Source organism: Urocampus carinirostris, chromosome 12, assembly GCF_059441175.1.
Source record: "Urocampus carinirostris isolate Australia breed hairy pipefish chromosome 12, RoL_Ucar_1.0, whole genome shotgun sequence".
Taxonomy (NCBI): Eukaryota; Metazoa; Chordata; class Actinopteri; order Syngnathiformes; family Syngnathidae; genus Urocampus; species Urocampus carinirostris.
This window is the reverse complement of record NC_142360.1, coordinates 20,178,415-20,201,619: the sequence shown is the minus strand read 5'-3', so window position 1 is coordinate 20,201,619 and position 23,205 is coordinate 20,178,415. Positions and strand designations below refer to the sequence as shown.

Sequence of the window (23,205 nt, the reverse complement as noted above, 5' to 3'; positions counted from 1 at the left end):
GCTAATCACCCCTTGTTTTTCAGTGGGTTTAATGTTCGGTATCAGGTTGCGAAAGGCAAAGGGTAATGAATCTTTGTTTTGTGCGAAAGTTTTTTAATCTAGCTACCTCCCACGAGGGGGATAAGGCTTTGGTATATATAGATCGAATCGGACTGCCGAGAAAATGGCAACAATCTTTAGGATTTACACACTTCACCCAAAATCCAAGGTCTCGAATCTTGAAACCACGTTAAAATCCAAGCATTTAAAGATTTCAAGCATCCCTACAAACCTTGTTTTATGTCTATAAACTTCTATTTGTAAGTCTTCGGAGAAGCAACACACGTTGAAATTGACCACTTTATTAATTACATACAGACCGCTGTTTCATAAAATCATGTAGAAGCATTTTTTTTTAAACAGTTAACAACCCAAAATGTCTTTGAACACTAATGTGGGTTTTTGTTTTAATCAAATCAGTTACTTCCTCTGGTAAACACTGATAAATGTCAATTCAAATTACTGTGTAAGACTTGATGTTTGTGAAGAACAAAAACTTTGCAATACTTACCTTAAAACAAAGTAAACAGATGGATTTATTTCCTTAACTGGGAACAATAGAAGGGAGTGTCTAGTGGGGAATTCTTGCGCTAACCTGTGACGGGCAAATACATTGCCACCAATGTTCCCTCTAAGCTGAGTGTATGCGCAATTGCGCACTGCCCAGAACATGCGGCTAAGAACTATCGCCTGCGGTCCTTTACACGTGGTAGAGACCCCGCGTTACTTTACGCTTCGGTTTGTGTCTTTTTGTCTTTCAGATCCAGTTCTAGGATTTTGTCTTTGTTGTAATTAATATTGTATGAAGCATTGTGTTCAGCGGGGACAGATTAGGGAGGGCGCTCTGTGTTGGGTTGGTTTCACTGTGTGGAAGACTGCTAGACTGGTGTAAACTGTCAGTCAAACACCGGGCGGCCACTGCCTTCGTGAACTAACTAGGAGCATAGACACTGTCAGTTTTGAGCGGATTGTTATCTATTGAAAAGATATTCATCAAAAGGAGTCAGAATAGCGCATTGAAATTGTAATCACCAGCGGTTGCTTCGTGGGATTATTATCTGGTTGCAAGAGCCACTCAGCGTCTGGGAGAAGTGCTGCTGGTCCAGCCTACTCTACAAGCCTGCATCTTGCCAAACTGTTCTCTTTCGGGGGGGCTTTTATGAAGGTATGACTCTCCTTTGTGGATTTTACTTTTTGCGGGGAGTTCTTGCTCACATTCACCACAACAACCGAAGGATCTTTGTATTTTGAAGTCAACAGATAAGAGTAAATGAAAGTACGCATGAAATTTTCAACTACTTGCACCTAGGAGACAGGGACCAGGAAGGTGGCGGGAGAAATGGTGATTGCATTCTTAAAAATATACTATTATTGTATCATCTTTACGACATTGAACTAGAGTGGTTTACTTGAATTATCCCCAGTACATTTTGCCTATGTGACCTTACCTACCAACAAGACTACATCAATGGTGCTGCACAAGCATCCATCTCCTTATAAGAGAATATGGTCTTTTGGCCCGGCTCACTAAAAAGAGCCAGCACTTTATTTGTTAAATTTCAGAATGTTTTGGTTGCTATTATCCATATATTACCAATTAGTACATAACATTGCGCAAAAACATGACTAAGAAAGAGGGAAACTAAAGCAAAAACAGAGGAAAAAAAGCAAGTATATCCAGCAGTCAATTTTTTGGGCAACACTACTTCCTCAAAAAAATATGAATATTGTACAGTTCTGTTGTCCAACAAACTTAAAAAAATATCACAAAGTGTTGGTATTATGTTGAAAAAGATACTTTTTCCTAAAAATGTAGAACCATGCAACCTTTCCAGTAGTACATTATTTGGTTCACTAAAATGTGAATACAAATATTTTGCATTGCCGTAAACTATGAAAAACGTAACTTGTTTTGATCTCAGGTTTTGGTTGCGTTTGATAGTGATTCGGTCGACAAACCCAGGATTGATGTTGTTTTACCATTTCCCTTAGACTCTTGGAAGCTTAGAGGGAACATTGACTGCCACCATCACTTTACCATAACAGGGACTAACCATTTGGGTAAAGAACATGATGACATATTAGGCAGGGTAGCTACTGTTATGTACTTGTGTTTGGGATGCGGCAGGTGAACAGCATACTGTATGGATCTGATAGTTCCTGCGCCGGAGACATGCACTTTGCCTTGCAGTAAATGCACCACAGATTTGCAACTAATGTTTTCCCTTTTTAGAACTGGAGCCAGAATGGGAAGAGCCGGAGGACCGGTGGCTGCTCCTGAAAACACACAACATGACGGGAAGAGGACTTTGGTTAGCATGGAAAGCCACATAATCCATCTCAGCATACTTTATTGTATCAATTCAAGATCAGCGCTCGAAAACCGGCACAACCAGGCCGTGAGCGATGCTATGGTGAGTGCCGCGGCGGTATTCCACTTGAAACCCAAACCTTTCGGACGAACGGGATCGAGAACGCCTCCTTTTCCTCCCTTCTGATGAGGACCCAGAGTGACTGCGCTTCTTTCCCCCCTCGGTCGACGAGGGCGGCGAGGCGGATCTCTTACGGGACGGGGACCCCTTTCCAGACCTGGAGCTGGATCTTTTGGAGGGATAAACCAAGCGCAGAGGTCAGTAGGCTCTGGGTACACTGGGCACCAGGATGATGCTTTAGAGTACAAGTTACGACTTCAGCAGTTTATCAAAGTCTAACAAAGCGTATTTTTCGGACTGTAAGGCACAACCAAGCATAGTGGCTAAGATCCAGGTGCTCAATCTCACAATCTGGAACCAGGTTTAATTCATGTAGCTTCCAATGTTGTGCAAATGTGATCGGTGGTATATTAGGGCTGATCCATCGATGCACAAATAAGTGACTTTTTAAATTATTTGCAACCTTATACCTAATTATAGGTTTAATTGCTTGTGCCTTCAATTTGGGAAAAAAAACATCCAAGTATTTTTGAGGGGTACGCCTTATAATCCGGTGCACCTGGTTGTGCGGAATATAGGGTTAGAACAAATACCATTGAGCCTTAATATAACTCCCCCCAAATACAAATAGGTCTGTTTGAAAAAAAAAAAATGGGGAGCCTTTGGGGCCCTTACAAACACTCTCTGCATGGAGAGAGTGAATGTCACCTCATTCACCTGGAGCGGGACCTCGAGTGAGATCTGGATCGGGAACTAGAGGAGCTCCTAGAACCGGATCTGAAAGACAAAAACACAAAAACTCTCCAATATTTTAAGTTCTTTAACCGGCACCTTGATGATCAAAAATATATGATTAAATAATAATGTAAGTAAATACCCCTGTTCATTGAAGACACATATGCTAAAATGTAATATCACACTAAACTACATCAAATTACTCTGTTATGATAACACAATTTGTTAAAAAGTCACGTGAACCCAATTATTAATTTGTTTTTAGGTGGATGGTCACAACTTTAATAAAAAACATCCTGATGTCAAAATTAAGCAACACATTGCAAAATAATTGCATCTGTTTTTAATCAAGTAAAACTTGACCATTTGAAATACAAACCTGAATATTTGAAATGCAAATACACTAAATGCCTTGCTAACCTTAAGGCAATTCAACTCCTTAAGGACATTTTAATAGAAATGGTTCCAAATTTGTGTATTTTATAATTACGGAACAACTCATCTGAGTATGTATAATTTAAACTAAATAAAGCATTTTTTCCCCTCAACTGACAGAAGTATTTGTGATTTATGTAAAATAATCATGCGAGTTGGTAATTTAGATTCATTAAATGGAACCAAATTCTATTATATTTAGTAAAAACGGTATCTTATGTTCATCTTTGAAATGTATAATGAAAACAAGAAGTGAAATTGGAGAATTTAGTAGTTTTCCTTACTGATAAACCCTTGGATGGCTCTTTTACGAGTATTTGTTTTTGTCCTTTTAATATTTGTAATTTTCAATTTTTATTGACGTTACAATTTTAAGCAACTACTTACGCCATCTTAAAATACCTTCTAATAACGGTATGATAGCCCCACCGGCTGTTTTATCGGGCAAATAACGATCTTAAACAGCGCCTAAACATATTTTCCAAATTTATATTTATAACAGAATGTAGCCTACGGTAGTAACTTTGAAAATGAATTAATGAGTGAACTTGTTTTTTTAAAAAGGTACCTGTGACTTAACTGATGTTCACATACAATGGTAGGAAGGCAGTCAGATAATAAACGATCATGATAAAAACAAAAAGCAACATGGAAAATAAGTCATGTCGATCAGTTAATCAGAAAAAAGGTTGAGAGCTGATACTGACATTTTGCCCGGCGTTACCCTGGACTTGCACCCGTTTACCTGGACCTCGACCGAGAACTGGAGCCTGAAGAACGCGAGGACGATCGGGACGAGCCCGAGGGGCTGCCACTTTTTTTGGGTGCCTCCTTCTCCCCGTCACTGGCGTCCAGGTCGTACTTCGACAGGTCGCCTTCATCTTCGTCGTCGTCGTCCTGCAAGGCGGGTCATTCACTCTAACGTCCAACTTTGCAAATAAGAACTAGGGTTGCAACAATCAGGCAACGTTATCAACAATCATCAGTAATAGAGAAAAACCCCTCTCTACTTCACGCTTTGGTTATCGCTGATTCACAGATTTTGAATAGAATAGTCTTTATTTGATTGTGTTCAGCTGACAGCACACAGCAAATGCTATGAGATGGGCTGGTTAGGGAGGGATTTGTGTGTTGGGTGGGCTGGTGTGTGCTGTCAGTCAAACAGCAGGACGAGCGCACAGGTCTATGTGTCCAAAACAAACTGCCTAGCACATCTAAAAGCTAGTATTTTAGCGGCTTGTTACATTGCAAAGGAATTCATTAATTGGACTCTGAGCAAAGTCACAAGCGGGCAAAGTAAAGCTGACAACCAACTGGTGTTCAGTGGATTTTATTATCAGGTTTGGTAAGAAACTGCATCGGGAGGGAAGGCAAGTAGCAAGGCGGTAGGTCCAGCCTACTGTTACAGCTAGGCTAAATTCTCTCTTAAGCCAGGCTTGCTGAGCCTGTATTTCTTGAACACTAGATCCATCACCCATGACAGTGATGACCTGGTGCTACAACTCTTTGGAAACCACTTCGTTCTAAATTGCTTTCTTACACTAAAAGGAGAAGCCCTCCAATTTCGTTGGACTATTATTCATTCAACTTCAAATCTGGGTTCTGCATTTTCATTTGTAGATCTGTAGCGGTTATTTTGTTAGTCGTATATTCTCAGTAAGGATGTTATCGGGAATTTTGACCTGAGGGGCCTTTTTGCGACATCAAGCAGAATAATTTTAGTTTTGCGGGGGTTCTGGTCCCAGTAATTTCGATAACCAAAGGATAACTGTAGTTGACAATGAATTCCATTGTTGACTATGGTCGCCAGACACGTTTTTTTCCAATGGAGTGAGACCTTTTTTAATGATTACAATCTCTGCTTTGAAACACTCATGCGCAATAGCGTCTCTGTCTTGAGCAGTAATATACAGAGAAGACAGCGTCAAAGTATGCATACAAAAACTTCTAAAAATGTTTTGGAGCATTTTAGCCAAGTTACGGCAAATAAAAACACCACTTGCAGACCTTGTGTATCATGGCAGTAACTCGGTAATGCATGAACATTTAAAGAGAAAGCAATTTGGACAGTGGAACGAAAAAGAGTATGCCTCGACTCAATAGGATTTAACTAACATTCATGCTAACACGATTTTGATTACATGCATTGTATATTTTGTTAGAAAAGAGCTTCGGTGCTGTGCCAGACGGTGTACAAAAAACATTTTTCAAATTAAATTTATTGAGTCCAAAGAATAAAAGTGAGTTTTTAAAATGAACGCTAAATATACTTCACAAAATACACATATCGTTTTATTTACTGTTCTACTGCTGCTAATTAGTGTTCGTGGTTTATAGGGATTTAAAAAATTTTTTTTGACTTGCAATACATTTATTATTTATTTGCCTGTCTCTAGGAAAAGAAGATGGACATGCTTTTGGATTCATGTCTCAACTGACTGAGCACTGTGCCCAATTGGTTTTAAAAAGGGCATTTTTATTTAGTTCAGTACGCATCCGCAATATGTTCAACAAGAGATGTATTTATCGTACCAGTTTATATAATTTGCCACGTAATTATCAGATTATTTGAAAAATCATTTTAACAGACTTACTAGTCAACTATTATAACTGTTATTTGCAGCCCTAGCAATTGCAAAAATACCATTTTTTAATTTCCTTGTCCTTACGTCAAGTTTATATTTAGAAAGGTCGCCGTCTTCATCATCATCATCCTCTTCCTCCTCATCGACCTCTGGTGGGGGTGGTGCCTTTTTTACAGCTTCTTTCTTCTCATTCACTTTTGAAGAAGGCGTCTCGCTACTGCTGTTCTTCCCGCGATATTTTTTCTTTTTCCTCCCAAACTGTGACACAATCAGTTAGTGAACAGCCACAATATGCACATTAATTTCCAACAAAACACTCAAGGAAGGACTCACCTCATCATATTCACCATCAGATTCCTCTCGTTCAATATATTCCACATCTTCCCTTTCATTAAAACCGCCGCCATAACCTGAAAGTGCATTTGGAAGAAGACCGACTGTGTCAAATTATTGATGACATTATTGTTGAATATTTTCCACCATTACCCGTCCTTTCTTCAAGCTTGGCATATTTAGGAGTGTTGCACATGTTGCACTCAGACCGCCTCGCCCAGTTGACATTTCCGCATCTTTATATATTTTATTTTTAAAAAGAAGGGGGAGGTTATGGGGGCATTAAAGTAAACAAGATCAAGTGGGTAGAAAATCAACTTACGTTTTACATTGCCAATCGTTGGCGCTGAACAGTCCCTTACTCTTTTCAGCCAAACTTTTCCCAATCTCTGTGCCTCCTGCTTTCATCATCTTGGCCTCTGTGGTTTTCTCTGCCACCCCCAAAACAAATAAAATGAGTTTAGGACAAACACCCTCTTGTATGCCTATAGCAAAAAAAATAAGATGCTGTCAAAATTCCTTTCACAAGATGGCAGATTGTACAATTTACCTATGTACCTATCACTTACCCTAAGTACTAAATACAATACTAGTTTTGTTGTTGTAAAACTATTTCCTTATTTCACACAAGTGAGCAAATGATTTTTAATTTATTAAACTACCGTAAATTCCGGACTACAAGCCGCTACTTTTTTCCCTGCGGCTTATTCAGTGATGCGGCCAATTAATGGCCAATTAATGTAATTTTTCTAACAGTCGCCAGCGGCGCTCGAGTTCAGGGCACATGACGCAGCTTACAAGCTAAACGCAATCGAGCAGTCCGATAAAGAAGGAAACAGAGCTACTGCACACACTTTACCTTGCAGGCGTGTTGCTAGCGTGTTTTTGATTAAGGGAGCGCGGGACGACGTCTACATGACAAAGACGCTTTCCCATACTATAGGGGGACAGCTTTGATGACGACAGTTATAGGCAGGAAGATGTGAAAGGTTTACCACAATTTCTACATGTACGGTATGTTTATTTTAACAGACCCGCTAATGGAATTGCGAGCGTTTTGTTAGTAGCGTTTTGCTACCCTTCACAGAAACGGTTTGGGATGAAAGTTATAATATTATTTAAACTTTGAAAACTCTTTCGGTGTACCGTCTTTCTTTGTAAATATGTATTTGCAACTGTATATTTTTGTAATGTATTTATTTGTATTTATTTTGGACACTTATTCTGATAAGTCTTGCACTGACCAATTAAAAAGAACAGACGCGGGGGATGATGGGAAGTGGGGACCGGTAAAGGTGAGTGTTTGAGGACACGGCAGACAATAGTGGATATATATTTTTCCCATCCTTACCTTTGAAAATATACACTTTTTTTCCTTGGATTACTTTTAACGGGATCTGGACTCTGCAGGACTGCAACCAATGTTAAGTACCGGTATCATTTTCCGTCAATTTGCCGGCTGTGGTTTTGGAACTGCAAACCTGATGCTATGTCAGTCCTTAGCTTGGCCTTTGCCATGATCTTTGATTTTTGCAATCCGGAGATGGAATAAGAGCTTGCTCTGTCCACTCCACGCATCGGCCCGGTATTGCAGTACCTCCGGGAACGGTGCATTCGCAATGATCGCAGCAAGGCTTTAGGGCTAGGACCTTAGCTTGGCCTTTTGGCTGAGAGTAAGTGTCCCGGCTCCTAGGCTTTGTAGCGTATTATGAACTGACCGATAACGGATAATGGATAATGAATAACGAAGATAGAACAATAACCCTTAAAAACCCCCCCAGTTTGTGGAAGGTGGAAGTAAGAAGGGAGAGGACCCACACAGAGGACTGGAAGGATGCTGCTTGGGAGGGTGGGATGGCAGAGCTATGCCCTTGCAAAATAGTATTGCCCTTTACACGTTCGTTAACTACTGTTAAAAGATAATAACTCTGAAATTGTTTAATTGATGTTGAAAATGTCAGGAAAAAATGTTAAAACGTCATATCGTCACGTCATATTGTCAGATACAACAAAATTGGGAATATGCTTGATGGCTGTTGAGATTGTCGTGTTTGTTTTGCTGCTGTTGGTGTCGGTGGATTTGTTCAGACCAAAGACAATCGACTTTGGCCTGGACGGATCTATTGAGACTAACAAAAATGTTATATAATGAAATTGTGAATATGCTTGATTGCTATTGAAATTTTTGAGAAGGGTTGTTCAAACCTCACATTGTGTTTGCTGTTAAAAACGTCATATTGAAATATAATATTGTGAATTGCTGTTGAGATTGTCATGATTGTTTTCTGTTATTAGTGTCAATAAATGTGTTCAAACCCAAAAAAAATTGTTAAAACGTCATATTGTCAGATATAACAAAATTGTGAATATGCTTGAACCTCACATTGTTTGTTTGCTGCTGTTGGTGTCAATGGATTTGTTCGGACCAAAAAACGATCGCAGGACTTTGCCCTGGATAGATCAATTGACACTAACAAATATGTTAAAAATGTCAGAAAAAAAATGTTTAAACGTAATATTGCCAGACATAACGAAATTGTGAATATGCTTGATTGCTGTTAAAATTGTCGAGAAGGGTTGCTCAAACCTAAAAATTGTTTGTTTGCTGTTATTAGTGTCAATAAATTTGTTCAAACCCCCCCCAAAAAACGAAAAACATTGCGGGACTCAAAGCAGGGTTTGGGTTAATTTTGTGATTATGTTACCTGTTTTAATGTGGGCGCATGCGGCTTATATGCAGGTGCGGCTTGTGTAAATACAAAAGCAGCTATCATCTTAAAATGTGGTGGGTGCGGCTTATAATCAGGTGCGCTCTATAGTCCGGAATTTACGGTACTTAAAATTGTTTATTACTCACCTACTCCACATCTATTACAGCTTGTTCTTCTTGCAAAGTTTACATTTCCACACCTGGAAAATAAATAAAAGCATTGGACACATGAGTCATATTACATATAATGCATGTGTTAATTTGGTGTAAAATTATGCAATTGAGAATTTCAGCTGTCAATAGAGACGCCTGTTTTACATTTAGACAGTACCACATGATATTTAGGACATGAGTGAAAACCAATGACACTTTGCCCTCAATAGTAGGGAAACTAACAACTCACAATCGTAGCTCATCAAACGCTAACGTTAGCACACTTGGTAGCTTGCGAGCTAATCATCACACAAAAGTAAAACCGACCACAATTGAATCCATTTAATTCACGTGTTAATTACAAGGTTTATTTTTATGGATGAAATAGTTGTACGTAAATAACAATTAACAGCGTCCGATAGCCATTTTGTGGCATATGACGAAAGGGCCTGACCAGATACACAAAGTTGACCTGCAGCTACTTCAAAACCGAACATACTCTCCTTTACAACATGCTAATATTTCTATCGTGCTAAAACTTACTTTTTATCGGCGCATATCCAGTCCCCGTCGCTCACTCGAAAACTCTTTCCCGACATTTTGTTCCGTGGATAAACGTCGTGTGCTAAGTTGCTCTTGCTAGCCAAAATGTGCTCAATGCGGTCGGACACAGCCTTCAAACCCCAGTGCTGCATTTAAGGACCGTTGGACATCCTGCATGGCTTTTGACGTCATATAGCTATTGATTTGTAGTCAATTGTCTGATATCCGTCTTTACAACAACATGAAGCGTATTTATTGTTTTGTGTTAATATAGAATGGCAACATAAGTTGAATTAAAGTAGTGCACTATACAAATGTGCTTAGGTGCACATTAAGTTGCTATCAGAATCACATGTGTATACAGAGTTGGGGTGAGTCGTTTGACGTGTCCTTAAAACGTTGAAAGTTAAATATTTTCTCTGTGAAATAAGTGTTAACAATGCCCAACTGAGTTTAAAGAGCCCTTAAGCTTTATTTCCTTTTTTGCTTATCTGCTGGCCATACACATTAGGTTCGATGAAAAGGGTCTGAGGGAATGCTGGATGATCAAGTCAAATCAACTCAAGTCAAGTCAAGTCATGTTTATTTGTATAGCCCTTAATCACAAAGAGTCTGAAAGGGCTGCACAGACCACAGATTATTGCAAACCACGGACTATTATGACACCATCCCCTGCTCTAAAACCTACATGAGGGCAAATAATACACAGATATTGTCAACACAAACTAGAGGTTATTCATATGCTATAGAATAGAAGTGTGTTATAAGTTTAGAGTTATATATTTCCACTGAGATTGCAGATCGAATCTCAGGGGGAAGAGCATTCCACAGCACCGGGGCCCAAATGGAGAACGCTCTCGAACCTGCGGATCACTTCTTGGCTCTTAAGATCACTAGTAGACCAGCATTTTCAGAGCGAAGGCTCCGGACCGGAACATAGGGGGAAATTAAATCTGAAAGATATGAGGGAGCAAGTAGTTGCATGGTTTTGTATACTACCAACAAAACCTTAAAATCACATCTTAAACTAACTGGGAGCCAATGCAGGTTAGCTAAAATCGGGGTAATGTGATCAAACTTTCTTTTCTTAGTTAAAAGCCTCGCTGCAGCATTTTGTACTAGCTGAAGGCTCTATTTTGGACTTTGGGAGACCGGAGAGTTGTGCATTACAGTAATCGAGACGGGAGGTAACAAACACATGAATTATAATAATAATAATAATAATAATAATTTCCTTGTATTGTCATTCTGTGTAACAATGTACACAGAACGAAATGTCGATTGCACCTGACCCGTTGTAGCGAGCCGATGCAGCCGCAGCCAACAGAGGGCGCCGCCGACCACTTTTTAAGTCTTAGGAATGACTCGGCCGGGGCGCGAACCACCGACCTCCCAGTCTCAATCACTGCATCCGACTGAGACCGCATGGAGCGAATTTTACCAATGTTGCCAAAATGGAAAAAAGCTGTTCTAGTAATATTCTTAACGTGTTTTTGAAAGGACAGATCGGGGTCAAATATGACACCTATTTATTGACTGAGTCACTGAGTCAAAAGGCCTGCTTCTAAAAGTCCAAATGCCAACCCAAACCCCAAAAAGGATGAAAAAAGAAGAGTTTATTCGAGGTTGTCTAAGAAATGCGTGTGCTTGCACGCACATCATGAACAGGCTGCATAGAGCTGCAATCAAGGCTTTAAGGGATGGTGGCAGAGCGGTACAAAGTTTTCAAATCCCGCATCCCCCTTCACAGTATTACAATTTGAACTATACACAACCAGGCCCGAGAAGTGATGGAATGAATACATGTAACGGTGTTACTTGATTAGGATACCAAAGAAAATGTCATTGTATTCCGTTACAGTTAAAACATTTTTTAGACGTAATCAAGTTACAGGTATATTGATAAAAAACAAGGATTAATTTTAAGTTTTTTTCCAAGTATATTTGTATTGCACTCATTAATGGACAATGAAAGTCCAGTCTGGGTGTGCTCTATTTTTAACTCGTTTTATTCTTATCCTTGTTCGCATTAGTTTCGTTTGAGTTTGCCATGTTTGTTCACATCACAACGACCCTACTGAGGAGAGTTGCAGATAATGGATGGATGGATGAAGTGTTGAAATTTGAATATTTTTTGTTGGATTACCAGCAATTACCTCATAAAAGTGTCGAGAAAAATTGTTCAAACCTCATATTGTTAGAATATGATATAATGAAATTGTGAATGTATTTAATTGCTGTTAAAAGTGTCAATACAATTGTTCAAACCAAAAAATCTCTGTTTCCTCTATTTGTTTTTCAATGCAACAATGACTCATACACAATTTAGTAATTTTGTTTGTATTTCGTTTACTTTTTAATTTAACATCCCATTTGATGTTGGAGTAATCTAAAAGTAGTTGAAATCAATTTAGTTACATTACCTGACACGTGAAAGGTCCCCGGTTTGAGACCTGGTGGAAACTTATGGTGGCCTGGAGAGAGATGGGAGCCACCTGGCTGTACTTGCCCAAGACACACCACAGGAGATGTTGCCCCTACAACCCTAATGGTTAAGGGAACCAACCAACCAGCTAACCACAATATTATGGTGCTTGGATTACGTTACTGAAGACATTTTTCAACAGATAACTAATGACTCTTTTAGATTACATTTTTAAACTACAATATCCAACCACCCCCACCCCAAACCCTATACAAACTTTTGCTGACTCTGTCTGTCTGTCTGTCTGTCTGTCTGTATGTATGTAGTCATACCTTATTTTTCGACTTGTTTTCGAATTACGTGCTGCTAAATGTTATTGCACTGTGCTGTAATGTACTTTTAATTCAGCACTACCTTGTAAATATTGATTTCTATTCATCTTGACATAATTTTCATTTTAGTTTCCTCCTTTAAGTCTTTATTTTAGGTTTATCCTGGAGTGCCATGTCTAAACTCCTAGTAAATAATGTTCACTACGTTGTTTTAGATGACTATAAAGAGAATTGTTGGACATACTGTATACATTTATAAAACGGGCCACTAGATGTCACTTAATGGCCATGACACCACAAAAGTATAATTTCGCACTCCACAAGCCATAAATCAGCAGTTCATTTGTAGAGTCGCGCCATATAACACCTTTCTAAGGTGAGTTGAAATGTTTCCTATATGTAATCCAGAATATATAATACTCTAGTTTTAAGGGATGTTAGTTTTCTTCTGCAGGGACAAGGTTTGTTCTCTTCGAGTGGTTTTAATTCTTGAAAACTTAAATAGCACACATTGTAATAGTTGCAAAACAGAAACTGCTCTCGGATTTCTCAGTGTTCTTTTGTCACACTTTGTCTATGGATACAAACATTATTAACGTACATTTTTTTTCAACAATTTCACTTCAGTATAATAATAAGGACATTCACACAGGTCTGTTTTTGGCAATGATGTACCTTGGAGTACCCCTCCTCCCCTGCCACAGTCTCATATGCTGTATTATTTTAATTAATCAATGTTTTTCAAGATTGTGTTTGAGACATAAAGGATTCAAGCAAGTTTCTGTTTATGATTCACCTGAAACTAGTAATTACAGTGAACGTCCAATTTAAAGTCTTACTTTACCTGATCTTCCTGTTGTGTTTCTTTTCTTTTTTCCTTTTAGGTAATTAATTATTCCTGTGGGGAAATGTTTATGAGGTGTATAATAGTTTTTTTCTTGGCTAAAATTGAGGCAGAAGTGGTACTCTCAAAACTCGTCATGGGTATCATGAACTGGTATCCCAGTGGTGAAAACTAGTTATATTGGGTTGGCCATGGTCCAAACATTTTTGTGTGTGTGTTCTTTGTTACTTCTCCCCTTTTTAAATTTTCTTTGTTTTTGTCTTGCTGTCAGTCACCCCTCTCCAGGGATATGATCACGGTGAGTGGGTGGGTAGGTAGGTGGGTAGGCAGGTATGTAGATAAATTAATCAAAATTAGCCTTTGATTGAATGTTTCATATTTCAAACACAGGAAAAACAATGCGATAATTTTCTCCTGGTGCGAACATGAGTCTTTTTTCCCTTCATGGATCTATCCAGTTCGCTGGCTGGATCAGGCCAAATGGATGATTTAATCCGACCCCCCCTAAATTTTTTTATGTGCAAATAAAGCAATTCTCTAATCAAAAGTTATGATTTTTTTGCTGATAAGTAAAAACCAAATGCTTCGTCACCTCGCTAGAGGGCCGTACATGTGTAAAAATAAGCCAGCCTATAAGTTTGATCCAATGATATTGCCCCTTCACTACTAACACTTTTATTTTGCATTTCATTTTTGTATATTTCAAACCAGTATGACAAATGAGGCAAGCATATTTGTATTCATACCTGTCATGTCCTGCAAGGTTGTCATGGCGCCCAGCTGGCCCCGCCCCTTGACACCGGCTGAGACGCATTGGACTGATTGTTCTTGGAGTTCTTAAGCGCTCCTTTTGGAACTGCCCGCTGCCAGATGATTGTTTAACCCTCGTTGAAACCCTGGTCATGCCCGTTTGATCTGAGTAATGCCTAGTTTGTAATTTTGATTGCCTTTGAACCTGTTTTGTTTTGTTTTTGGTCCGTTTGTGTGTTGGACAACATTTCTTTCCTAATTAAAGTGACCGATCGTCTACGCATATGAGTTTCGACTTCCTGCTTCCCGGTCCGTTATATGACAATACCTTCCACTTGAGCTTGTTTATGTTTGTGATGGTTGTGGTGAAGTGCTCCAGATGTGAAACTGTATTTACTCAACTGTCAAAATAAACAAATCGTTAACACACTCAATGCCAAACATGAAAATCTTTATGATTAGGAAAGATTTCTTATCATCAGGAAAATTGAGGAAAAATAAGTTTTAATCGTCTCATTATCGAATATCCTGAATCCTAATAACAATTTAATTGGAAGTTTGTGAAAGATCAAAAGCCCTTCAGGTAAGGCACACCTTTTATGCCATTATTTTAATAGACTGGCCCCTGTGAGAGTGTCTTTCCTGCCCTTGAGCTAAAATGAGTTTGACACCCCTGTTCTAAACAAATGCTCACTGACTTTGTGTTAATGATCAAACCAATGGAAATTTACATGGAATGTTGCCAAACACCATTTTGTTACATGTATGTACATCCTGTAAAACCAGCAAAACTGGTTGAAAGTATGGCCTTTTATTTATTATTGTGTTTCTCAACTAGTGGGTCGGGACGTAGAAGTGAGTCTCAGTTCTTTGCTTTGGTAAAACATTCGAAGAAATACAAACTACGAATCATTTACTCTCTTTAACAGTATATGGCAACAATACCATCTTGATCTTTTCCCGGTTCAGTCAATCGTTGCCATCCTAATTGTGCTTGAGAGGACCATATACCGTTTTATTGTGATTTAATTTGTTTTGTTTCCTTTTTTGCCCATCATAATGGATGCTAGTTAGTGATTAGGGGAAGGAAAAGTGGAAAACAGTGACGATAATGATCAATTTGAGGAAGGTAGTGATTATAAAATACCAAAATGGTGTACAAGTGTCTGCCAGTAAATCGCTGCTCGAAGGTACAGTAAATGGTTTAAAATGTTATATTTATAGCTTGTTTATTTGTACTGGTATATGAATATTTTTTTTATCTACATAATTGAATCCTTACAGTTGTTTGGATACACATTTTATTAGTATTTTGGGTACATATTTGTTTGGGTATGTGGCTATTGTTAAGTTTTAGGCTTATATGCGGTGTAGGCTTATATGCAAGTTACACCTTACTTTAAGTTATTTTGGTTTAGCTGGTGATTTTGTTTTTGAAAAAATTAGAATATACAATCTCTACTTTTAAACTTTCATTCAATTAATTTGAGAAGTGGAATTTGTTTTTTATTTGTGTCACGGCTTGTAATAAGGGTGCGATTGTAGGTCCTAGGTCGGACCAGTTGAGAACCGCTGATTAAGTAGATACTTAATAGACTGAAGCTACTTAAAAAACTGTGCATAGCAATTCACACAAGGTCAAAAGAGATCAACGTCAAAGTCAAAAAGGTGAACGTTATATGGCCACTTTTGTTTTTTTTCCCATCTATCAGAAATGTCGTCGCCAAATACAACACCCAAACTCAACCCATCCCAAGCTGCACAGCTTGTGAAGGAACACTACAACTTGACTGCCTGCAAACTCAGCAATCTGCCTGGCTTTGATGACCAGAACTTTTACGTGGCGATGGCGGAAGGCGGCGAGTACGTGCTGAAGATCATTAATTCCGAAGACAGTTCGGATCCCGTCTTGTTCCAATTGCAGACACGTGCCATGAGTTTTCTGCATGAGGCCGGATTTCCGACTCAGACGGCCTTGAAGACAACCGCAGGAGAGGACATGATTCTGATAGAAATTGGTATACAGAAAAGTATAGTGCCATTTACTTTTTGCGGTTTTGTAACTTTGTGGGTTTTCATCAAGCATTGGGTTCTGCATTCTGATTGGCTACAGTCACCCAGCCTCTTCTCTAGCTGTGCGCCAAAAATGTGTGGTTAAGCTGTAGATTTGGCATAGACGGAGTTGACGGGTTCCCATAAATGTTGAGTACTCATTGTTTTGTCTCCACCAATATTAAGTGATTAAAAAAAGAAGATGACCAAGGCTGCAATGATGACATAAGCCAGAAGATGGCTGCAGTGGGTAAAAGAAGTTCCAAATTCTGCACAGCTCCTTTAAAATCACCTTCTTTTAAGCCCTGACTCAAAAGACCAATGTATTGGCTTTGACTTTCCCCTATTTCACGTGAGGCTTATGTCCTTGCATGTATGTGTAAAAGATCTTTTGGCAAAAATAATTTAAAAAAGAAAGACAACATTTGCCTTTCACTATCACTAGACACACCAGCACCACAAACTGTCTAAGAAAAAATGCTGCAGAGCCAAAATATTGGACACCCAATACATTTTGATTTACATTAAAAAAAAACTCAAAATATTAAGAGTCAAGTCAAGTCATATTCATTTGTGACGCCCTTTATCACACAAAGTCTCAAAGGGCTGCACAGACCACAACAACAAAAAACAGTAAAATATAACATCAGCTATGTAAGATATTTCTGTGGGAACAGCAATATTTTAAGCTAAATATGGAAGAAGTAAATCTGTAATTTGGTTTACATTGAATAAAAATGCCAAACATAATTATATCAATGATAATAATATTGTAATGTGAAGCTCATAAAAAAAACTAGAAGAGAGTTAGATAGCTCACTAAAAGAGGGAAATACATCTAAATAGCCAGACCAAAGCGAGATGGGTAGCTAGAAAGGAGGCCAAAATTATGCTTGGTGACTAGCAGAAAAAGATAAAATATTAGCTTGACTACGTACAAAAAAAATGTAAAAAGATAGGTATCCAGCTTGCTAAATAGCTAACAATGTGGGATGTCAGCAAGTTATTGTAAGGTTTTAACATTTATTAGACTGAAATCTGACTCCGTTACATTAGCATTGTTTTTGTTTTTAGACTTAATGTTTTGTTTTGTTTTTGTTTTTCTCCTGTTCGAAATAAAGTTTCAATCATTTATTAATTTATCATTCAAACAAATGATTGAGCCTGTAAAGAGGGTTGGTTATTTGGCTTCAATGTATATAGTTATTAATACATGAATTAATCAAGTGTTCTACTTCCAAGATTTTGAAACCAGCGCAAAAAACAAGGGACTACTGTATAACGTGTAGTTGTTTTTTTTCCCCTCTCTCTTTGATAGATTGCGGTTTTGGTTTACAGAAGTACCTGGTGCGTCTGTTGACGTATTTGCCTGGAATCCCGATTGCAGAGGTTCCTTTGTCACCACGTCTACTTTATGAAGTAGGCCAGACTGCAGCCAGAATGGACAACAGCCTTAGAGAGGTGAACGTGTAAACTATTTGTCGTTTTGTCCAAAAAAACAACAACAACCCTAATTTCAGCCCATTTTAAAATGTTTGTATATTGACATCCAACACGAACTACGCAGAGGTGGGTGGAGTAGCAAAAAATTGTACTCAAGTAAAAGTACGGTTATTTTAGAATAGTAGATAGATAGATAGATAGATAGATAGATAGATAGATAGATAGATAGATAGATAGATAGATAGATAGAAAGATAGATAGATAGATAGATAGATAGATAGATAGATAGATAGATAGATAGATAGATAGATAGATAGATAGATAGATAGATAGATAGATAGATAGATAGATAGATAGATAGATAGATAGATAGATAGATAGATAGATAGATACTTTATTCATCCCCGCAAGGAAATTCACATTTCCAGCAGCATCCCTTCACTGAGAACAATACAATAATAAAGCAAAAGGAATACAATATACAAATACCCAATGTGACGTGCTAATACCCACTGTAGCGTGTTGTATAGAGTATTTAAATAGTGCTAGACAAAATACACGCTGCAATAAAAGTACGGTAATATGCAATGTAGGGGGTGTGGATTAGTGTGGGCCTTTACTCCGCCAGGTGGAGTTAAAGAGCCTACTTAAGTAGAAGTACATTTCATGTAAAAGTATTTTTCCAAATACTTACTTGAGTAAAAGTAAAAAAGTACTTGGTGAAAAAATTACTGAAGTACTGAGTAACTGTGGCAACGTCGTATTCATTGAATTTTTTCAGATGATCAAATTATCAATGTCCATCTAATCAACAAAAAAATACACTTAATTTAAATGTAGATTAAAGTAATCTACATAAATCCAATAAAATAAAAATAGTATAAATCAAGTAAATAAATTAAGCTCATGTAGCACCAAGTAGCACATTTAAAGCCCCAATACTTACCTTAACAGGCTCTGCAAGCAGAACAACAAGCTAGCCCATTAATTCCATCAAAGGAGACACTGCATATCATAGCTAGTGTTTGGCAGCCTTTTTAACGGGAACAGGTTTTGAGCTGCGGCCAGGGGTGCTCCTCTTGTGTGTTTTTATAGTCGGTATTGCTAGGTGACATTTTCCATCTGTTTCATCCGTAGACAACTTTCTCCCCGCTGAAGTTGAATACGGTCACGTTATGAGGCTGCTACATTTGATTGGGTAAACCTGGTAGAGCCTGCCAGAGGTCTCCGTCATGATAAAGACACATACTAACCTGGAGGGAATTTATTATGACGGAGACAATCAGCATCGTTTCGTGGCACCATGGGTGAGAAACAATGGCCTAAGGGAGTTCCAATCTAGATTTCCCTTTTCCTTTGACAAAAAAAAGAAAAAAAATCAAAAACAAAAACTGAAAACAGTTTTGAAAGTGCAACATTTCAACCTTTTTGTCGAATATGCTGCATACAAAACATACAGCACAGATGAAATTACTTCCTCTTACCTGCCTAAGGTTAAGAAAAAAAAGTATGCATATAACATATACAAATATATAAATTTTAGAGTAAAAAATATGCAAAGTATAGCCTGAATCTAAATAAATCAGTTTTGCATTGATTGGGCGTAGGCAGAAGATTTGGAGGAGGTAAAGAGTTCCGAGTTCTGATAGCCTGAATGAAGAAGCTGTAGACTGTAGATTTTGAGGTTACGACAGCAGGTTCAAAGGGGTTTAAGATGGGTGGGGTCACCTGCACACCTGATTGCTTTGCGGGTAAGGCGGAAGTGGAAGTTATCCAGGAGGTGCATGAGGTGGACACCATGACCTTTTCCACTTTTCTCACGATGTGCTGCAGGGTCTTTTGGCAGAACGCGGTGGAGGCGCAATACAACACGGTGATGCAGCAGGGATGGTAGTATACTAAATTGGGTTCATTCTATCTACTTTTCTCCCAGATGAATCATCCACAACTTGGAAAGTTGCAGAGAGACAATTTCAAATGGAGTTTGTCTAATGTTCCCATTCTTGAGAAACATCTTCACGTACTCGATGGGGAGGCCATTCAGGAGGTTGTGAGGTCTGTCCTCCATCAGTATAAAACCACTGTTGCCGTCAAACAGTCCAGTTTCCGCAAGTGTAAGTATGATGGCAAATAGATTTTTTCACAAATTATACCCGACAAGTAGTTCAAACTCGTGATCTGGTTTGTGGCATGAATTTTGCCAGACCGTTCACGAATTCGAATGATCCAGCTTACATGCCCCCTGTTGAAAATGAGGTGGTAAACTTCCACTACATTCAGAGACTCTTCTTTCAAGCCAGTCCCGTGCTTGTTCAAATCCAGCCCCACCAATTTTCTAATGCTTTTTTGTTGTAATAAGCATATGGTCTTCTCTTGATTTGCCTGCTCATTTTCTTTACTAAATGTAGTCATCGAGGCCAGTGCCTATATTCTGAAGAAAACTATAAGAGGAATGAGAATTAAATGAGTATATTCAGAGTATCTATCATCTGAATAATATTTAAGGACATTGTATTACATTTTAAATGCTGTAACTCATTTATTTAAGAAAATCAGTTGTCTTAAGGGCAACACGATAACTATCCAAGCAATGACATACTGTATTTCATTATTCTAACAGTATTTATGCATGCAATTAAAAAAATATATATATTATCATACCGTTTTATGTGGTGTAAAATGTTTCTGTTATAAAGTGCTTATATATGTCTTTCTTTCCACAGGCCTTATTCACGGAGACCTAAATAATCTGAATGTGCTCGTGCAAGCTAATGAGCGAAGAGGCTACAGCGTTTCAGGTATCATCGATTTCGGAGATATGAGTTTTGGATACTACGTTTATGAACTTGCCATCACCATCATGTACATGATGCAGTTGCACCCCAATCCCATCCAAGTGGGGCGAGTCGTCTTAGCCGGCTGGGAAAGCGTCGTCCCCCTCAACGAGACGGAACGAGACTGTCTTTTTTGCTTGGTCCTGTCTCGTTTCTGCCAGCATTTAGTTTTGTGCTTATGCGCCTCGAAGCGTTTCCCTGAAAACGTGGAATATTTGTTGCGTTCATCCAAAACCTGCACTTCGATTTTACTTCAACTTTATGAGTTAGGGCGGGAGCAAGTGGAGGAGGTGTGGTTCAGTAATGCGACAAAGATAAACGATGAAATATAAATTTGTTTGTCATGGTTTGGCGCCCGAAGCCCCTCTCCTTCTCCTAAGATGGCAGCATAACCCCATTCTCCAGTCCCCCTTACTATTCCTCTCCCCAGTTGATCAGTTGATTCAAATCAGAAGATTATCCACTCCTATCATAAATACTCCGGGCAAACAACTCATGTTGCTGATTTGTTTTGATTCCTAAAGACATTTACCTGCCAAGACTACAAGCTTCTCCTCCCTTAACTTTCTTCTTTAGTTCCCTTCTCATTCCAACTTCACCCACTCCAAGATCTGCCACTCCAACCACATTTTTAAAGGTACTCCCAAATCTTCCTTTGAAAATTTCAAGCTTCTCCTCCTCGACATCCTTCTTTAGTGCCCTTTTTGCCCAAAGATCTTCCACTCCAGCCATCTTTCTAAAGGTACTCCCAAATCTCCCTTTAATATTTTCACCACCCCAAGATTCTCATCTCAAGTTTCTCTCCTCAGCCATTTTGGTCCCATTCTCACTTCTCCTTAATAAAGTATTTTTGTTGTTTTTAAATAAACGCCCCCCATTGGGGTTTGATCACAGAGGTCACTTGGACTCTGTCTCCTTGTTGTACTGAAATTAGGTCTTTCTGACCCTTCATGCCAAAATTACATGAATGGAGAACAAGTCTTGTTGTGGAAGTACGTTTTTAGGAAACTTTCATAATTTTGTATCTTCCCCAGTAATAATGTTGCTCATTTTAAATATTTAAGGTTTACGGATCCCTTCACCACCAGGGTCGAAGGGGCACCACTCCCTGTGGTGTGCCTTGGTCAAGTACACCCAGGCATTGCCCATTTCTCTCCAAGACATTTTTTGGAGCAAGGGTTTGTTCCCCCATGTCAAACAGACAGTACCAATTTCCATGAATACCAGTTGCAGGAGAGGTCTCTTGATCTAACTCAGGTTCAGAACATTTATCATCCGGTCGCTGTTGTTGTCGGTGTAAGGTTGGCGTGATAAACTTTTACTCCTTTACTGCCATCTAGCTCCGAGAAGGAGCATTTGATTGGTCTGTGATATTAAAAAACAGTAACTTTTGATAGAAATGAACTAGAGACTTGCTTTTTTTACATACAGTTCTCATCTATTTATGTTGGGCCTGATTAATCCTCAATCAATCAATTGATCACAGAAAACAGAAAACACTTCCTCACAAAGATTAGTTGTTCCAAACATGGATAGAATTGTTGCTGGATGTCAGCTCTATTACACCTTTACTCTTTAACTCCTCCCGGCGGAGTAAATGCCCACATTAAACCACACCCCCTACATTGCATATTACCGTATTTTATTGCAATGTGTATTCTGTGTAGCACTATCTAGATACTCTATATAACACGCTACAGTGGGTATTAGCACGTCACATTGGGTATTTGTATATTGCATTCTTTTTGCTTTATTATTGTATTGTTCTCAGCGCAGGGATGCTGCTGGAAATGTGAATTTCCTTGCGGGGATGAATAAAGTATCTATCTATCTATCTATCTATCTATCTATCTATCTATCTATCTATCTATCTATCTATCTATCTATCTATCTATCTATCTATCTATCTATCTATCTATCTATCTATCTATCTATCTATCTATCTATCTATCTATCTATCTGTCTGTCTGTCTGTCTGTCTGTCTGTCTGTCTGTCGGTCTGTCGGTCGGTCGGTCGGTCGGTCGGTCGGTCGGTCGGTCGGTCGGTCGGTCGGTCGGTCTGTCTGTCTGTCTGTCTGTCTGTCTGTCTGTCTGTCTGTCTGTCTGCCTGCCTGCCTGCCTGCCTGCCTGCCTGCCTGCCTGCTGGTCGGTCGGTCGGTCGGTCGGTCGGTCGGTCGGTCGGTCTGTCTGTCTGTCTGTCTGTCTGTCTGTCTGTCTGTCTGTTTGTCTGTCTGTCTGTCTGTCTGTCTGTCTGTCTGTCTATCTGTCTGTCTGTCTGTCTGTCTGTCTGTCTGTCTGTCTATCTTTCTGTCTGTCTGTCTGTCTGTCTGTCTGTCTGTCTATCTACTGGCAAAAAGAAGCATTTGATTTGTATTTAATAAAGAAAATGTAACTTTTGATAGAAATGGCAAGAAACTTGATCCTTTTTTGACAAACCCATAAATTAATGGCAGGCCTGATTAAGATTTCCAACGGACCAGGTCCGGCCCGCGAGCTGTATGTTTGAAATGCCTGATGTAAGACATAATGTGAATGGAAAGTAACTGGCAAAAAGAAGTAT

General features: G+C 38.9%; 2 protein-coding genes and 1 pseudogene across 5 annotated transcripts; 2 read left to right on the top strand and 1 right to left on the bottom strand.

Annotated features, from left to right (window-relative positions):
* Positions 1-325: 325 nt before the first annotated feature.
* Positions 326-10,119, bottom strand: zranb2 (zinc finger, RAN-binding domain containing 2). Of its 3 annotated transcripts, none has more exons than XM_088349519.1 (10): positions 9,966-10,119; positions 9,417-9,469; positions 6,882-6,990; positions 6,713-6,795; positions 6,560-6,636; positions 6,311-6,484; positions 4,387-4,538; positions 3,189-3,248; positions 2,389-2,640; positions 326-2,316 (listed from the first exon to the last, which is right to left on the bottom strand). In XM_088349519.1, exons 1-9 carry the CDS (start codon positions 10,115-10,117, stop codon positions 2,409-2,411), a joined length of 1,092 nt encoding a protein of 363 aa, XP_088205645.1. In that variant the 5' UTR covers positions 10,118-10,119; the 3' UTR covers positions 326-2,316; positions 2,389-2,408. The 3 variants fall into 3 exon arrangements, with proteins under 3 accessions (XP_088205645.1, XP_088205647.1, XP_088205644.1); XM_088349521.1 differs by having other exon boundaries at positions 2,491-2,640; XM_088349518.1 differs by having other exon boundaries at positions 326-2,640.
* Positions 2,278-22,074, top strand: LOC148355208 (hydroxylysine kinase-like). Of its 2 annotated transcripts, none has more exons than XM_088349523.1 (5): positions 2,278-2,668; positions 16,029-16,334; positions 17,687-17,829; positions 19,745-19,925; positions 20,535-22,074. In XM_088349523.1, the coding sequence occupies exons 2-5, from the start codon at positions 16,031-16,033 to the stop codon at positions 20,975-20,977; spliced, it is 1,071 nt and encodes a 356-aa protein (XP_088205649.1). In that variant the 5' UTR covers positions 2,278-2,668; positions 16,029-16,030; the 3' UTR covers positions 20,978-22,074. The 2 variants fall into 2 exon arrangements, with proteins under 2 accessions (XP_088205649.1, XP_088205648.1); XM_088349522.1 differs by lacking the exon at positions 2,278-2,668 and adding an exon at positions 13,073-13,098.
* Positions 8,059-8,178, top strand: LOC148355210 (U2 spliceosomal RNA; annotated as a pseudogene).
* Positions 22,075-23,205: the final 1,131 nt, after the last annotated feature.

Bases quoted from the DNA above. Each gene is read 5' to 3' on its own strand.
- zranb2 (XM_088349518.1), bottom strand. From the start codon at position 10,117: ATGCAGCACTGGGGTTTGAAGGCTGTGTCCGACCGCATTGAGCACATT. The intron at 9,470-9,965 runs GTAAGTTTTAGC...TTTATTTTCCAG, and splicing joins TGGATATGCGCCGATAAAAA to GTGTGGAAATGTAAACTTTG. The intron at 6,796-6,881 runs GTAAGTTGATTT...AAATATATAAAG, and splicing joins AACGATTGGCAATGTAAAAC to ATGCGGAAATGTCAACTGGG.
- LOC148355208 (XM_088349523.1), top strand. From the start codon at position 16,031: ATGTCGTCGCCAAATACAACACCCAAACTCAACCCATCCCAAGCTGCA. The intron at 16,335-17,686 runs GTATACAGAAAA...TCTCTTTGATAG, and splicing joins CATGATTCTGATAGAAATTG to ATTGCGGTTTTGGTTTACAG. The intron at 17,830-19,744 runs GTGAACGTGTAA...CTTTTCTCCCAG, and splicing joins TGGACAACAGCCTTAGAGAG to ATGAATCATCCACAACTTGG.